The sequence below is a fragment of the Saccostrea cucullata genome, unplaced genomic scaffold (genome assembly GCF_032062105.1).
Source record: "Saccostrea cucullata isolate Sc308-1 unplaced genomic scaffold, CSIRO_AGI_Scuc_v1 ctg750, whole genome shotgun sequence".
NCBI classification, from domain to species: Eukaryota; Metazoa; Mollusca; class Bivalvia; order Ostreida; family Ostreidae; genus Saccostrea; species Saccostrea cuccullata.
This window is the reverse complement of record NW_026926229.1, coordinates 93187-111468: the sequence shown is the minus strand read 5'-3', so window position 1 is coordinate 111468 and position 18282 is coordinate 93187. Positions and strand designations below refer to the sequence as shown.

General features: G+C 34.3%; 1 protein-coding gene across 1 annotated transcript; it reads left to right on the top strand.

Annotated features, from left to right (window-relative positions):
- The first annotated feature begins 729 nt into the window (after positions 1-729).
- Positions 730-17334, top strand: LOC134271175 (GRB10-interacting GYF protein 2-like). Its single transcript, XM_062753420.1, is given in 30 exon segments — positions 730-840; positions 1236-1278; positions 1988-2207; positions 2293-2407; positions 2552-2657; positions 3600-3766; positions 5314-5457; positions 5540-5628; positions 6145-6648; positions 6866-7019; positions 7106-7207; positions 7295-7359; positions 7472-7596; positions 7959-8120; positions 8374-8516; positions 8600-8679; positions 8767-8931; positions 9026-9156; positions 9375-9606; positions 9719-9832; positions 11673-11758; positions 13143-13266; positions 13894-14087; positions 14384-14498; positions 14872-14896; positions 14899-14935; positions 15097-15128; positions 15327-15373; positions 16176-16289; positions 16772-17334. Coding segments are annotated over 29 exon segments (3828 nt in total). The 5' UTR covers positions 730-840; positions 1236-1246; the 3' UTR covers positions 16976-17334.
- Positions 17335-18282: the final 948 nt, after the last annotated feature.

Genomic DNA, 18282 nt, shown 5'->3' with positions numbered 1-18282 from the left:
GTAAAAATGTATCTAACAATAATATAAAAGTGACGATAAAGCAAAGCTTTGTTCTGATATTTGATCGTAAACACAGTGTAGCCCCAATCTTGCTCCGATCCTCAGAATTGTGTTGAGGTGTTTGAAAAAACTAGAAGGTGTCCAGTGGATTTACAGGTATCCATATACTCCTTAGACAATGCTTCCTTCCGTAGGCATTTGCTTTCTGGCGAAAAATATCCGTAAGTTGAGAAAATGGACAAAGAACGTACATTGACCCCCTTTTTCTCGCTTCGGAAGCATACACCCCGCGCACAACATAGTATACACCCCGCATGTTGGGATATACACGGTGATTCCTCTAGGTAACTGTCTGCCTTTGACTATAAAACTAGAATAAGCAATCTAAATTATCTTTATTTTTTTTCAAAAACATCTGCAGACCAACCTTGCTCATTTTATAGAGTGTGTATTTTTTTTAATGTCAAAAACTGGCATCTTATCCGCTATGTTCTCAACTAAACCAGGGACATATAAGATAGGGTCTCTTATACGTCTATGACTAAACATAGCTGCAGCTATCATTGGGTTTATTTCTTTCAAGAATTCCAAATGGTACAACTTCACGCATTTTACATTTTATCATCAAGCTGCAAATAAAACCACACGGGATAAATACCTGTAACCAACCCACTTTTCATATCCTCGGACTGCTTTCGAATTTTCGCGGGTTGATTTTTTTATTATTAGTTATCGGTCACTTCCGGCAAGAAGTGGGTCACGTGGTACATACACAAACTTACGGCCATATTGGTTTTGTGCTTCGTGTTCAGGCTGGTGAAAAAGTATTTTAACAGATAGGTATTGACACGCTAAGGCCAATGTCGGTCCATTTTGTTCATTAATACACCTTTGGCGACTATCGTACAAACTGATTAAGGTTGCTTTAGAAAAAATATACTAAAAAACGATGTCAAACTGTTGACATCTTGGCACCTTTCTGCAGAAATTTCTTAATCAGGAGTGTATGCACAGTCACCCGAGGTGTGTGGAATTGGACTTGATGATAGACATTAAGAATGTAATAAAATGACTCTGTTTGACTCTTTTACTTCAAACTATCTTAAGTATACTGAATGTTCGAAAAGAACGAAATTGTATGTCAATGTACAAGGTTTGGATCTGCCATGTGATTAGCAGAACTTGAGGCAAAACATTGAAGTCAGTACTAATCTAAAATTCTTGTCTTTTTTCAGATTGTAGTAGAATGGCAGACACACTGAAATTTGGTCCAGAGTGGTAAGGGAAAAGTCAAGTTAACTATATCTATTATTGCTGTCTTCTCTCAAAAGCTGCTTTGCAAGTGTTGCAGCATGTTAGTGATTAAGGGCAATATGCTTTTGGCACCACATGACCTCTAGCATTCATTGTTAAAAATAAAAAGTTGCCACTGAAACCTAAAATTTAATTTTAAAAAATGGACTTTGATATTTAGGAAAAATGCACAACAATGAAATGTTCTTCATTTGCAACAAAACTTGTGTGTGAATCGATGTTAATCTCTCAAACTAGACATATTAGACCAACTTGTCATCTAAAATCTAAATTTCATAAGGCAATGCAGAAAAACAGATAAAACAAAATTGGTTTTCTGCTCTAATGTAACTGAAATTTTTGTTCCTTCAATGGCAAGACCATCTGTAACAAACTATATGGATGCCCCCGACAGACTGACTAAAAATGGCCGACTCAAAACTTTTTTTTCTATTCCAGAACACAATATTTTTTTTTCTTTTTATTCCTCTTATTCAGGTCATCAAATATATTGAAATTTTCTGGAAAAAAGATTTTCCCAATCATGCAAACCCAATATTGATTGAAGAGTTTACACACAGACATTATTTTTAAGATGGCCCAATCTGCAAATTCATATGAAGTCAAATGAATAGTATATTGAAAGAAGGTGAACAATTTTATAGTTTTTAATGCTTTTTATTGTACTTTGTAGGCTTCGTGCCTTGTCAGATGGAAACAATGTGGGGACGCCTCCCCCTTCCCCAGGGTTTGGGAAGTATAAACTGGCAGAGCATCGGTACGGTAGAGAAGAGATGCTGGCCTTGTTTAATCCAGACATAGACCCTCCTGAAGAACTCAAAAAACTAACCCCAGTATATGTTGAGAAAAAACAAGAACCTCTTGCTCTAGTCCCATTATCTGAAGAAGAACAGGTAAAATTGTAATATGAGAAGTAACAAATATTCAATTTCTGTTGTGTTTTTATGGATTTTATACAAAGTTTCTTTGTTTATGTAGAGGATATTATCCCAGTCTGTAAATAGCGTAGCAGTATTAAGAATGTTTGGGCGAGGTGGACCTCCTGGGATACGAGGTGCCAGAGGGGGAGGACCAGATAGGGGGAGGGGCAGAGGTAAGTTATTTACCTGGTTTAATATGTTTATCTTAATATCTGACAAATCAAGTATTAGAAACATATATTTTTTTTAATTATTAAAAATAAAAATGAAAAAGTTTCAAGACTGTGACATTGAAGTTTTTTCCCCCTTTGGTACAGGGAGAGGTAGAGGAGATTACATGCAGAGGGGAATGTCCTATGAGGAGACAGGCGGGGGATTTGGTCGCCCTCCCCCACTCAACAGAAATGATGGATGGGAAGAAGTGTAAGATTTCTGCTTTACTCGTGCTATTTCTTAATTGTCAAGTGTTTCGCTCCTCCCGACTGATGAACTGGAAATGGTCTAACTCAAAACTTTAATTTTAACTCTGAGAAACTTTTTTTTTATTTACTCTGGAATAATATCATACAGTGTTTTCCCTTTACTTTAAAGTAAAAGGTTAGAGATCATTTGTAACAGGCTAGGGGCTGAGGTTTATGAACAGAATCTCTGTGAACCTTATAACAAATTTTTATTTCAAAAAGGCATTTTTAGCTCTACTGGTCAGAAAGGTGCGATAGTAAATTTCCGTCTGTCTGTCCGTCTGTCTGTCTGTCTGTAAACAATTTTTCAAAATGCTACTCCTCCTACAGTTTTGGTCTGATTTCAATATACTTGACACACAAGTAGACTACACTAAAACACATAATTCTGTGTATCAGTTTTTGATTTTGATGAAGGGTGTTGCCGTGGTAACTAAAAATAGAAATTTCTGTTAAATACTCTCAAAATGCCACTCCAAATACAGTTTGATTATTATAATATAATGTGACATGCAAGTAGACTACACTAAGGACATAAAGAGACTTAATCAAGGATCATTATTCTTTTTATTGCTGTGGTAAAGTTTCAATTCCCAACTGCTTAAAAACTTTTCTCCTCATTTGCTGTACGTACAGACCAGTAGAGCTTCAGTCTCGACAGAGACTTCTGGTTGTAAGTTGAAGCGGTCAATTTGGCCGGTAGCTGGTTCTTAGGGAAAACACTGATCATGTATTAACGTAATCTCCCATTTCATGAAATATTTTAAGTTTAACATTCCCTCAACCCACCCCAATTTTTTTTATCATTAGTTGGGTGGAAGCAGGAAAACATTTCTTTTAAAAGATGAACTTGAGAAAATATGTAGTGAAGTACATCCTTGTACTAAGTAATTAATTATTGTAGTGGTGCAAAAAGAAATTACAACACAGCTAGATATGATGATGGATCCAGTGGTCCTCCTAAACGTGAATTTAACCGTTCCTTGAGCAGTGAGAACTGGAGAGACAGGGGAGGTAATGAGGAGGAAGAGGATGAGGGAGACTGGAGGAGAGCGGGAGGATCCAAGTGGAGTAGGTTTTAATTAAAAAATATATTTTAGGCTAATTTATTTTTTTCAAGTCCATAATGCTATTTTCTCCCACCCTTTTAAATTTTTACATAAGGCAAAAAAAAATTAATCAATAGTTTCTCAATATTAACAACGGCTTGATCAGATTGTATTCACTCCATTACTTTTATACAAACATAAAACAACAACATTCTATGCATGACAGCCAGCCGTGCGTGCGCTGGAGGCCTTATTTTATTGACAGTTTCCACTAAACAGTACATCAATATACATATATATAACACAGAACATTGTGTATGAGAAATAAAAACATCAAAATTCCCCAAAACTGCTGCATCTATTATAATATTCTATACTATATTTTTGTGAAAAACATGAAAAAGCATCAAATTAAAAATAATTTTTTAAAAACTGAATGTGTCCGTCATGCCGCTGGATTTTACCTATCAACCCTAAGAAAAAAATCAAAAAAATATATTCATTTATACCCTTATCTATAAGGCTATCTAAATTTAATTCTCTGGTTCTCAGGCCAATTTTCTCCAACACAGATGCGGGAGGGCGGCTTTTTATTTATCTTTTTATTGGTATTAAAGTAGATGAGGGAGGTATTTTTTTAATTTTCGAATTTTCTTTCACATAAAGATAATTTTTTTAATCACAGATATACTTTCCATGTCTGATCAAAATTTCTGCTTTATCCATTGTTTATCAGTGTGTGAACATCGTAGATAAGGTCCTCGAATGTATTTTCAAACAAAGTAGCTAAAATCTCCATGCAAATGGCTACCGGAAGTGATATTTGAATACTAAACTACAAAAAAAATGAGGCGGAATTTTTTTTTCCGGACACATTTTATCAAAAATACGATAAAATTAGCAGTGCGGCTACCTCAAAACGGATGCGCGCGGGCCTGAGAACCAGAATTTCAATTTTATGTAGCCTAAAAAAAGAAAATTAAGCTGTTGCACGCTTAAGTCGGCGGCTAGAAGTGACCAACCTTTAAAAACCAGTTCTCTACTACACCTCAAAATCAATTTCTATTGGTCACTCTCTGACCAATCCACACAACATGCGTATAAACATCTTGTCATTAATACAACATTTTCCCGCTATACTAGCGAAACGCGGGAAAATATCATTATTGACATATTGAAATTGGAAATAACTCAATTTTCTATTTTTCCAAGTTGATAAAGAAAACCGAATTATTCCCCTTTTTATTAATGCTAAGATAGATGTTTTTATTAGAAAAACAATTTATTTCTTCTAAATTTACAGAATTTTATGAACTAACTTTTAAAATAATGTTTGGAATAACATTATTTAAAGTTGAATACATATTATACCTAATTTCAGAGAACAAAAATTAAGAAGTAGTAGTTACTATAATTTTATTGAAGAAATGGCTTAAAACAGGTGTAAAATCTACTTCCAAAAAAAAAGCCTGCCTGCCGCATTGAATTTTGAATTTGTTGGCCTGAGAAACTATTAATTTTTTTTTTGGCCTAAAGAACAGATTTACAATAGTAAAATTATCTGAGTAGATACAAGGGGGAGTTGGAGAGACCCGTCAACAAGAGGGGGGTTTGACCCTGACAGGAGACAAAATGGAATACACAGGGGAGGATTTGATAGGGGAGGGCGAACATATCAGCGGTCACGGACCAGTGAATCCTGGGACGACGATGGTAAGATTTTCATCTGATCTTTTCCATGCTTAATCAAAATGATGTATTGTTGATACAAATTAATATTTGAGAATTGTTTTAGAAATTTTACCCGAGTGGAGCATGCCTGATTCAGATGACGTGGAAGAAGTTGGAACTTTTGATTCAAGTGGAGCATTTGTCTCGACAAAGGTAATAATAACATTATAATGGAATTCTATTTTCTTATCACCTTTGACATTCCATGTAATCAGAATATTCTTTATATATTCCTATATAATTGTTGAAATTATCTGAATCTTTACAAGCATCATGTTTTCATGGCTACAAACAAAATGTGCTGACACTGACCGAGGTGTTTATGTTTGACAACAGACAAGGTCTAAAATCCATGCTAGGCAATTAAGATAACAGAAAGATGGCTCTGAAAAAAAAGAAATACAAACTGACTTATAATGTTAACTATCAGGAAATGTTGGATGGTTTTATGTTTCTCCAAGTACTTGAATACTGAATTTGATATTTGATGCTTAGACCTATCAATTTAGTATCTTTTTACTCATTCACGACACTAAAATATGATGAACACAATGTTCCTTTTCTTCAAGATATTTCTAAAACAAACCTTCATAAACTGCAAGCCTGCAGAAAAATATTAGAGGTCTAGATTTATAGATTGTCTTTAAGTTGTCTTGTTGTTCTGAACAGCCTGAAGATTTAAACAATAAAGACAATCAACAAAAGGAAGCAACTGCTAAATCTCCCCCATCGGACACAAAAGATTCAGGTAAAGTGGAGTCCAAACAGCATTCAAAGGAAGAGCCCTCTAAACCCTCAGACAAAACAGAGGAGAAAGTGCCTCCCAAAAAACAGGACAAGGTGACGGAAAATAAAACTGTGATATCTAACACTAATCCACAACACAACAAAAAAGCTGAAAAACCAAAGAAAGAGGAACTAAAAAAGGAGGACAAATCTGAACAAAAAAATAGTGCTCAAAATTCTGGTGATGATAACAAAAAACAAAGTGCTACGCTTGCTGCGGGTTCTGTACAAAGTGCCAAAACAGATACAAAGAGGGAGGAAAAGGAAAGGGACCAGCAACCAGCACCAAAAAAGAAGGGGGTTACTGTGTCTGAGGTAGAGAGGGAGGCACTGGATAGACTGCAGGACACCGCCGAAAATATGGTTCTATCGGCAATGACTGCTGAGGTAGGCTAGAGTTAGATAAAAATTGAGAGTTCTGTATTGATTTAATTGAGATTTGTGCTATAAATGTTGAAAGCAATGCTTAAGTTATAGAATTAGTTTAATACATGCATATGAGAAATATAAATTCTGGGTGATTGATTTAGCATTGTTAAAAATCAAGTCTTACTGTAATCTGTATTATGTAAAACTTTAAAAACTTTTCTTTTTGTAATATAAGGAAGAAGAAAAAGAGATAAAGAGCAGTCCAGTCCCCCCTACTGTGCCTCAATCCACTCCCAGCATGCCCCAGATCTCCCCCAGTATAGCAGTACCAATGGACCATGAAAACGCACAGAAATGGTTTTACAGGGACCCCCAGGGAGATACACAAGGTGCAAATTATGCATTCAATTCATTGATATTTTTAGATGATTAATTAAACAAATTCAGTTTTGAATACTTCTGACTTATTTTTCAGGTCCATTTACATCCAATGAAATGGCTGAGTGGTTCAGTGCGGGCTACTTCACCATGGATCTCTTTGTCAGAAGGGGCTGTGATGACAAATTTTCTGCTTTAGGTAAAGTTAATACCACACAGGACTGTTGAAATCACTGCTTTGTTGAAAACTTAGGACCACAGCTATAAATATGATTACTATTTGTAGGTGAACTGATTAAACGCTGGGGACGTGTCCCATTTTTACCTGGGCCAGCTGCTCCACCATTATTGGTATGAAGTCTTCGTATAGAATATCAAAGGAAATTGTCTTGGTACATGTATAAAGAATGTTTTATTTAAGAACAGTATCCCGGTGACTTGACACTTGTACATCATTTTACAGAATGCACCCCCTGCAAGTCAGCCCAGTCTAGAACAGTTACACTTACAACAACAACAGGAGCAACTTAAGGCTCTACATGCTCAGTATCTCCTCCAGCAACAAGTCATGCAACAGCAACTGCTAAGGTAAATCTGGTGCATGGATACCATGATCTATTGTGTCTCCCCTAACTCAAATCGAAAGGGAATTATGGAATTGTGTCATCCCTGCAATGCCTGTTTATCTCGCTTTTTAAGTGGGTAGCTGCAAGGTTAAAATCATTGATGGGTCAGTTTCCAGGAATCACATAGGATATCTTAACCCAACTTTCAGATATTGGTGCATTATTGAACAATTTCTCCTTTTATTTTTCTTTTTGAAAATGTATCAGATTGTTGTTGTGTTTCTTGTGCACCTGGGATTAGATTAAAGCACAAAAACTGGATTAGTACTTTTTGACGTTTTGTTATTATAGGTAATAATAATAATGTAATTCCTTGTTTTACAGACAATTCCAGATGCAGCAGATTCAGCAGATCATGCAGCACGTACAGGAGAACAGTCAGTATAAGAACCTGTCCCCCGCCCAACAGAAACAGATCGCCATGCAGCTGATGATGAAACAGACCTCCCCCGTCATGTTACCAATGCAGCCCAAACTATCTCCAAGGTACAACTTTGTAAATTTGTACATTGTGTGTCCATGGAATTTTGATATTTATCTAATAAGCATCATTTTGAAAGTTACTTATTATGTAAGTTTTGTTGATTTTTTTAAATTCAAAGCCTTTAATAAGTATAAGTGAGATGCAATGTGATTTGAAAATCTACCATATCGATGGAAATTTTGGGCATTTTATTTTGTGCATGAGTTTGAAACTTTAAAATGTTTTATTTCACATTAAATTTATATTATATTATAGATCCCCACCCACAGAGGCAGCAGCTGATCATCCACCCACCTCATCTAGTCACCCCTCATTTCACCGCTCCATGTCTCAACCCAGTGATTTACCGGTAGAGGAGGGCTCAATCTGGGGCGGCGTCCAGCCCCCCGTACCCACAGGTAAAATATACTCAGAAGATGCTTATCCAGTATCTGTAAAATCGTAGTGAATTCCAAATCTTCATGGTGAGTTTTTATTTCAGGTGCAAATCCTAATAGTGTGTGGGATGTAAATCCACACTCAAGGTCAACTCCAGATTTAGAGCAAGAAAGAGTGAGAAGGGTATTTATCCAAAACATTACAGTCTAGAAGTTGTAAACATACACAAAGTTTTCAAAAAATAATGTGACTGCACTGCTTTATCTGCAGGAAAAAGAGGAGGAGTTAATGAGAAAGAAACGAGAAGAGGAAGTGAAGCGTGAACAGGAGTACTTAAAGAAGCAGGAAGAACTACTGAAACAACAGCTGGAAATCCAGAGAGAGAAAGAGGAGATGGAGAGAAAGAGAGAAGAGCTGAAGCTACTAGAATTACAGGTAAAGAAATATGGAATCAGGATAAAAACTCTGTGAAATTATCGCCAGTCTCTTTACTGTGAATATTTTTGACAGTTGATTATTTGTATTGCAGAAGATTGAAGAAGCTCGGAGAAAAGAGGAGGAGACAAGGAGGAGACAGGAAGAAGAAGAAAGACTTAAAAAACAAAGAGATGAAGAACTGAGGAAACTGGAGGAGCTCAGGAAGAAAGACGAGGAAATGAGGTCAGATCATAAATATCGATGATTGTTTGATATGAAGAAAAGAGTTATAAATAAATTTATTGGAGTTTAATTCATTTAGAACTGAAGGAGTGATAGGGAAACATGAATTTACTTTTTTTCTTAAATATTGAAAAATATTTTTGTTGTTATGAGATGGATGCCTTTAAATCTAAAATTAAATGGTAAATTAATAAGTATATTGTGATTTTTTTTTACAGACAAAGAGAGATGAAGAGACAAGAAGAACTGAAGCGACAGGAAGAACTGAAGAGACAAGAGGAATTACAAAGACAACAGCAGGAGATGTTCCGACAACAAGAACAGAAGAAACGAGAGCTGGAGGAGCTGGAGAAACAGAAACAACTGGAGTTACAACGACGACAGGAACAACAAAGACAACAACAGGAGGCCCTGAAAAAACTCCAGCAAGAACAACTGGCCAATATCCAGGTAAATAGCTGTTGTCAGTACATAAACAAATATCTTTTTCTTTTACATGTGTTAACATATGATTGGGTCAGAGGGAAAAGTTTTACAGTATTTATGTTTATTTATATTCCAGCTGCCCTCTCATGCACAGTGGGGAAGCCAACCAGCAACACAGTCCCCCCAGAAAACAAAGTCTCTGTTAGAGATACAGAAACAGGAAGAGATTGATCGAAGGGAGAAAGAGGAGGTAAGAAGAAGAAAGTGTCAATTTACTAATTTAAAAAAAAATAAATAAACAGACATAGGAATGTATAGGTACACTTGCTAGATAAAAAAAAAATCACTGTAGAATGATCTCTGAGTTGTTTCCCTTTGAAATAAATGACGGGTTAAGACTTAAATCATTAAATTTCAAAAGATTTTTTCCCCATAAACCCATCTTTACCATAAACCACCAATACATCTATTTAAAGGATCCCCTCTTTTTCATGGGGGAAAAGAGCTCTTCATTATTAGTCAACAAACTGAATTGGAATGACAATGTAGGTCTATGATTAAAGAACATTTATTGGGTATCAAATTTGTACTCTTGTGCATCATGATAAGTCATTTTTGAGGCGCATCGTTTTCAAAGAAAATGCAGCCTCAGAGACGATCACCTGCCAACAACAACAACAGAAATCATGCGGCGGCAAATGACTAACAATATTGATCTCTCTTTAACACGTTATTAAAAATAGTGCTAATGTACATTGACAAGTTGGGCCATATAAAATTTTGTTTGTCTTGATATTGTGATCTGTACCCCCGCGCGCATTTCCTTCATTAAAACTTGTGTCTGCATTTGATGATTTTATTGTATTTTTGATAAACCATAAAAAGTTATATTGCAATTTTCACAATTTGAGGAAAGAAATTCACTACTCATTTTCAGTTTACTTGAGTTTTCAAATATCACTTCCGGTAGCCATTTACAATGAGATTTTGGCCTATTCATTAATATTAAAATACATTCAAAGACATTACCTACGATCATTACAAGCTGTTAAGCAATGGATAAAGCACAAATTTTGAAGAAAGCTGGAAAGTATATCTGTGATTAAAAAAAAAATCTTTATGTTAAAGAAAATGGTTTCAGTCAAATTAAAATGTTCTTAAAAAAAAACATGGTCATGTACTTTTTTGCCAATAAAATGCAAAATAAAATGCCGCCCTCCCGCATCTGTTTTGGACTAAATATTCATAGCATGTTCAGCTCATGGAATTAAATTTAGATAGCCTTGGCGATATCCATTGTGTGTGTCTTAAACAGCTAATAACATAAAATCTCACACATACATGTTGTTTTTACTTTGAATCAACAGAGGTTACAAAAAATGAGAAAATGAACAATTAAAACAAAGAGAGAAAACAACAACAAACATGCCCTGCGCGGAGTAAGATCTATTTGCATAACAACAGCTCGTACTATAAATTACTCGGTTTTGTATCGGGTTCATAATAAACTGTATACCACGCCCGATTGTTTATTTAAGTCCCGTATAATTTACATGAACATTTCATGTATATAACATTTGTTATATATTGTGCAACATTTATATTGGGAAATCAAGTTCAAAACAAAGTAGTTATTTATAAAAGTTCACATAATGAAAAATTTGAAATAATTCAGATATGAAATTATATAAATTTCTTCAATAATCATTACTAGTAATTTCTATATTGACATTCATTATTTCATTTTTAAAAGTAAAAGAATAAAAATAAAAAAGAATTAAAATACAATTAAAATCAATTATGATTTAATTTAAATATCAACGAATTATAACCGATATATCAGATTATCTTTTTTAAAAAAAAAAAAAAATGTTTTTCCTCTCCTTCACATGATCGGTTGGCTAAAACTCAGAGCCATGGCTCAATTTTTTTAACCTCAAAGAAACGTTAGTTATTTTTTAAATTCTTATTCCTGGATTCATTCATTCCCTTAACATTGATGTTGAATTTCTCTAAGAAAAAAAAAAGTTTTATACCCTCAATGCGATGCGCCTCTCAGGCCGTCAGGCCTTTGATTTTGTTCATTGTAGCTTCAAAGAAAATTGGAGAATGAGAGACAACAGATGATGGCCTTACAGCAACAACAACAACAACAGAAATCATGGTCCAGTCAAATGTAAGAATTAATAACTCTCTCTTTATCATGTAAAAATGAATAAATTTAATAAGTGTTCATCAAGTATTGTTTATCTTCAGTTTGCATTTAAAACAATATACCAGGTAATGTAACTGGAGTGTTTGTTTGTCTTGATATTGTGATCTGTACCCTTACAATGTCAGCTGCTGTCATTTCCTTCATTAAAACTTGTGTCTGAGATGCATTTGATGAAAATATTTATCAGCATTTTAGTTTGATGTCAATCACCAACCCATGTAAAAGATATATTCAATTTTCACAATTTGAGGAAAGAAATACACTGTACTCATTTTCAGTTTACTTGATTTTTGACAATAAATCATAGCATGAACCCCCTTGCCCCAATGCAAGTATGATAATTTTCTATTTACATTTATGTTAACCTATTCATTAATATTATAAAATATTATGGGAAAAAAAACAAACTTAAAATCATCTCAAGAACAATTAAGGCCCTGTAGGCACACAATCAAGAAGGGAGCTGTTAGAAGTTCCCTTCTTATTTATAAAAATAAAAACAAAATCTTCATAAGATGGAAATGGTTTCAGTCAAATTATTAGTACCCATGTTCTTAGATTTAATTTGATCAAAACATGGTCATGTTTGGCCTTTTTATGACAGAAGTAAATTGCAAGGGCTTAAGTTGAGGCGCTTGCATTTTGAAGTATGTTACTACATCATATTCATAGCAGTGTTCAGCTCATGGTCTCGTTATCCATAGAGTGGAGTTGCTGGAACATTTGTGTGTGTCTTACATAATGAATGAAAAACTGTGCAATCATGTATACTGTTAATCAGCTATTATTTGCATCTTTTAATTGCAATTCATCAGATTTAAATCATTTTGAAACTAAGGAAACATCTTTATACAAATGCAAAGCAAAGTGTATGCTGCAATTTATATTTTCAAGTTCATTTCTTACACATGAATAAATCTTGAATACTGTTCGTTATCTCCATATGTTTCATTCAAGTACATGTACTGTGAAATCACAAATTTTTGTTAGGTTTAATTTTCTTTGTTTTAGAGGTATGAATAGATCCTCGAATTCATGTCCACCACGAAATGTAAACACATACATAACAACTCAACAATTCTTCATCTGTGAAATCAAATTCATGAACCAAGATTTTTTCCTCAAACTAGGAAAATTTGACCCCATGAAAATATTTGATCTTACAGTACTCCACGAAACTCACATATGTTTCTTACCCATCAATAAAAATTGGTTTACAGTATACAGATGAATTTCTTTTCCAGCTTCATGATAGCATTTTTTGGCAAGTTTTTAAAATTGAATTTGGTGACTTCTATGAAGCAAGTTAAAAGAATACAGCTACAGCTAAATTTTACAAGGCTAGATGCCATTTTATTTGCAGATTTCCTAGCCAGCAACAAAGCATGAAGACATTACTTGAAATTCAGGAAGAACAGAGGAAATTAGAAGAAGAAAAACAACAAAAACAGCAACAAAGCCAGGCCAAGGTTAAGCTATCAAAAATTAATTCCCTGGTTCTCAGGCCATATATCAGTTTCTCCAAAACAGCATTGTCCGGAGGGACGGCATTTTATTTTTCATTTTATTGGCAATAAATTAGATGAGGGAGATATTTTTTTTATTTTAATTTTGTCTCTCTTCTTTAACATAAAGATATTTTCTTTTTTCATTACAGATATACTTTCCATTTCATGATCAAAAAAAATTCTACTGTAACCATTGCTTAACAGCATGTAAACATCGTAGGTAATATCCTCGAATGTATTTTCAAACGAAGTAGCCAAAATTCATTGTAAATGGCTAAAAAAAGTAATATTTGAATAGGTGTTCTAAACTATTCGAAATGTTAATTTTTGAACCCCGTTAATTTTTTTGCAAAAAATCTTCTTGCGCATTACAACTTTTTATTTTATCAAAAATACAATAAAATCGGCAATGCGGCTACCTCAAAACGGATGCGCGCGGGCCTGAGAACCAAGATTTCAATTTTTTATGGCCTTAGTTTGCATACTGTATTTCATGACTTTTACAGAAAGAAGAATCTTTTAATAATGAATATCCATCACAGAATTCAGGATCTGTTCTTATTGACTAAAATAATCTTTTTTCTACAGCAAAACCTAAGCCTGGGTGCAGCGAGTGCCTGGGGAGGGGGTCTCATCTCCTCCTCCCACTGGGCCAGTGAGGGGGCATGGGGGAATGCCGCCCGTCAGTCATCTACTGCTAACAGCAGTGCCAGTAATGGAGCCGGGTCTCTTGGATTCTGGGATGATGCCATTATATCCTCAAAACGAGCTACTAAACCAAGGTAAGTCATTCAAGGTCATCAATACATTGAAGTAGCATTTTGCAATAACTTAACATGTTTATATGTAAAAATGGTGCGGTAATGAAATGTGTAATAAGTGTAGCATGAAGTATATTATGGGTTTACTTAAAAAAGGCTTTTATTTGTACATTTAAAACAATATACCAGTCTGCCTGAAATTTTTAGGCACAAAGACTTCAATCTAGAAGGTTGAATTTTACATCTTGATGATACCATAGTAGCCCATAATGCATTTCAATGTGTATCAAATTTTGAATTGAGAATTTTTTTTCCAGTAATCAGGGAGGAGTGACTACTGAGTTTCCCACCTTAAAGGGACAGCCTCAGCAGAAAGCCCCACCCACAGCACAATCTAACAAAGGAAAGCCCTCAAAACGAGGCAAAGAAGAGGTAGGTGTGACAATGTGTAAAAATCTTAAATGTAGATTTTAAAAAGATGAAAAAAATAAAGAGGGAAATTTAAGCTCATAGCTGTGTAAAGCAAGTACAACTATATGATATTATGCACTTCATATTGTAACACAGAAATGAAAATTTTACAAAGAAAGGCTTTCTATGTAAGGAAATATTAATTTATTAGAAGAAAACAAGATATTTACAGGGACACGGTATGCCCCTTCGCTTTCTTTGAAAACAAATATCATTGTGACAAAGTCCTATTTTTGTATCAAAACGTTTCTCATAAATGTACAAGTTAAATCAGCATCATCTTTAAAATGAATTTGGCTTAAACATAAGCTTGCTTATTCCTTGTTTTTATCAGGAGGCAGTCCAGAGATTATATCAAGGCATGCAACAGATAAAAATTTCTCTCAGTGGTGTGACAATCTTGAAGGTGTTCTCAAAATTCAGTACATGTATATTTACTTATTTATTTTTCTACATTGTGGATAATAGACATTTGATGAAAAGACGATTAAGTTTTTACTAGGAGTGGCGAGGGGGTTAATAATGTAAAGACATAGTGGCTAATTTTTTTGTTGAACAAGGCACTGAAGGCCCTCAATACATCAGTAGACAGTAAGTACTGATACATTGTAATAATGTTAACAAGGCACTGAAGGCATCAATACATGAGTAGACATTAAGTATTGATATTGCTCTAATTTTGACACAGAGAGAATCAAACATCATGTTTGATTTCTTCCTCATTTATTACAGTGGGATTTTTTTTAAACTTATAAAACTTTGTAGCTTTGAGTCTGTTTGTATTTGCAGTTCCTACTTTTGTGGCATTTTTAAAGGAAGTGGAATCCCCATATGAAGTAAGTTAACAAAATTGTGTTTTATATTTGTTATGCTTTGAAGATACAGGCTTTATCAAACGCAATAGCAGGATAGTGTAGATCTATATTTTGTTTATTGGAAGTTCAGCTGTTCATAGAGACAAAACTGTCGGTACGAAAGACAGAAAAGTAGAAACTAAAGATCTTGGGGGGGTGGGTGGGGGGATATCCGCTTTTTAAAGGATTTGAAATGCAGTTAAAGCAGTTTTTGGGATTGTACATCATGATCATCTGTTTTTGTCATTTATTAAGCAATTTTTTTTAACTTAGATATACCGCTTGGATTGCTACGCATACAGGTGCCCTACGGAAGAAATAATAAACCATGTTAACAGTTTACAACTGAATTTGTTTAAAAACCACGATATGCTCAGAGTTAATTTTGCAAACATACCAATTTCAAAATGTTATAACTTTGTTTTAAATGAAGATATTTTGATTCGTTTTCAGTTTTTGTAATGGTTTTACATGGACCATTAAAAAACACAAAAATCTCAAATTCGATAAATTTTGCCATAAGGTCGATTTCTATCCGACGAGGCTCATTTGTTATCATTGAAGCATAATGTATAAAAAAAAAAAGAAACTTGTATATTATTCTTTGAGACATAAGGTAGCTTATCGTAATTGTATTGCCTTGATGCGACCTAAAGATATAGTGAAGTTATTGAATGTAAGACTCTCTGTGTTGAATCAAGTGTGCCCCAAAATATTGCATACTATAAGTGTAACTTATTTATAAAGAATATGTGTTTAGACACTGTACAATATGTTTTTTCAGGTCCATGACTATGTCCGAGTGTATGTTGGGGAGTCCAAAGGTGCACAAGATTTTGCCAAACAGTTTCTGGAGAAACGAAGCCAAAGTCGAAACAGAGCTAGACAACCAGTTGAGGTATATTTCAAGTTTTTTAACTGTAGAATTTTGTAATTTAAAAATAAATATCTTCACTTAAAATTTGGTATATTTAAATTGTATATTCTCATCTTAAATTGATAAAAAATTCTACTATGTTAAAAATCTTACATTTCTGCAACCATCCTTATTGACCTATACAATTTTTTGTCACTTTAAATTCAATCATTGTAAAATTTCGAATGAAAAAATAAAAACTATGTTGTAAAACTCCTTCATATTACTCATATACACATCACTTAAGTTGTTATTTCAGGATATTTGATAAAAAAAAATTTTGTATCATCTGTCCTTAAAAGAAAATTAACTTTCAAAAAAAAAAACCAACCTCAGAAAAAGACAAAATTTATTTATCGAAGTCTTGTACATACATTGAACATTGCAAGTATTTGCTATGCACTTCCCAGGCCTTTTGCTTATGTTAAGTGTTTTATTCAAGTGTATTTATTTCCTGTTTGTAGGACAGTATTTGGGGTCCAGCCCCAGCCAGAGATTTTCGTCAGTCCGGCGGGAATCAGAACAACGACTCCGATACACAGAAAGCCAAGGGAAAGAAGAAGAAGAAGATGCAGAAAATTGACAGCAGTATTCTGGGATTTACGTGTGCCGCCGACCCAGATCGCATCAACGTCGGGGAAATCGATGCTGACGGCACACCAAAATGAGATGGATTTTATCAGGAAAACAGAGGAAAATTTTATAACAGAAATTGTGAATAATGATTTGGTGACAACAATTTCTTTATTATGTGTGAGAACCTGGTGGTAGTTTTACTATTGGCTTTCTATACCCTGTATGTACGGACGTACGGGAAGTGATCGGGGCCCAGAAGTGAGCAGTCAGCCCCGGACACGATGACCCAGCCACTGGTTACAGCTCTCACAGAAATATATTGTTTTAGCATATCACAACTGACAAACTGTCTCCTGTTCTACCAGCCTAGGTTTTAAAATCTTTCTGTCTTAATATGCCAAAACATGACTTTTTAGATTTTTTTTTCTTATGCTTTTGAAAACTGTACTTTTTTTAAAAATAATTGAGGCCCAATTTCAAAGAAGCTTTTCACTACAAGTAAGCATTAAGCCAGAATTAATTTGCTAAACCCTGTGTGAGCTCCAATATAGCAAGCTTTTATGTTTATAGAGAATTTATAGATATATAAACTAAGCTACTGGGTTAGTGAGCTCTTGTCAGGGCTGTGCAATAATTTGATACACAAAATCATGTACTGATATTTTAATGAAAAACAATTTTACTTAGACCAGGAATGTCAGTTGATTTTCATTTAAATAATTCTAAACCTTTCAAATCTGATTGATTTAAACTGTAATTGAAATATTTCTCTGCTAATCTGTGATATAAAAAGAGACTGAATCTGAATTTCATGTTTATACCACTTTTCAAAATCCTAAAATACTCGTTTAAAGTATGTGAGATATTTTGTTACTATTTTGAAAATGAAAAATTTTAAAAATGGATTTTTTTCCTGTTAAGCAGTTGGTGTTAACATTCTGATGAATAACGGGCTTACTCCGGGTTGGAGAGAGTAATTGCCCTTTGTTACATGTGTTGATGATAATATCATCTGTTCTAGATCTTTGTCAGGGCCTAAGGCCAGGGTAATGTCAGTCCAGAACAGATGGTAAAAAGTTCAATAAAAAATTAAAACAATAGGTTTCATTTTATTTGTTAATCAGTCTGACAGGGTTTGGTGAAACAAGAGGGTCAACACACGATTGACCGTTTACTTTGCTAGGGATGTGATGTTTACGGAATCTAGACCGTTGACCCAGTACAAGGTGTTTAGTTAGTAAACGATGATGCAACTTTATCTACCGATTATCACGTGCATCAGGCCCCGGGCACGGATCCAACCCTTCTGTTCATGGGAAATGTTATTTATAAGAGGCCTTTATTAAAACTTGAGAGAAATGCTTCGCGTGGTTTACTGAAAATAGAAACGGTATTAAAG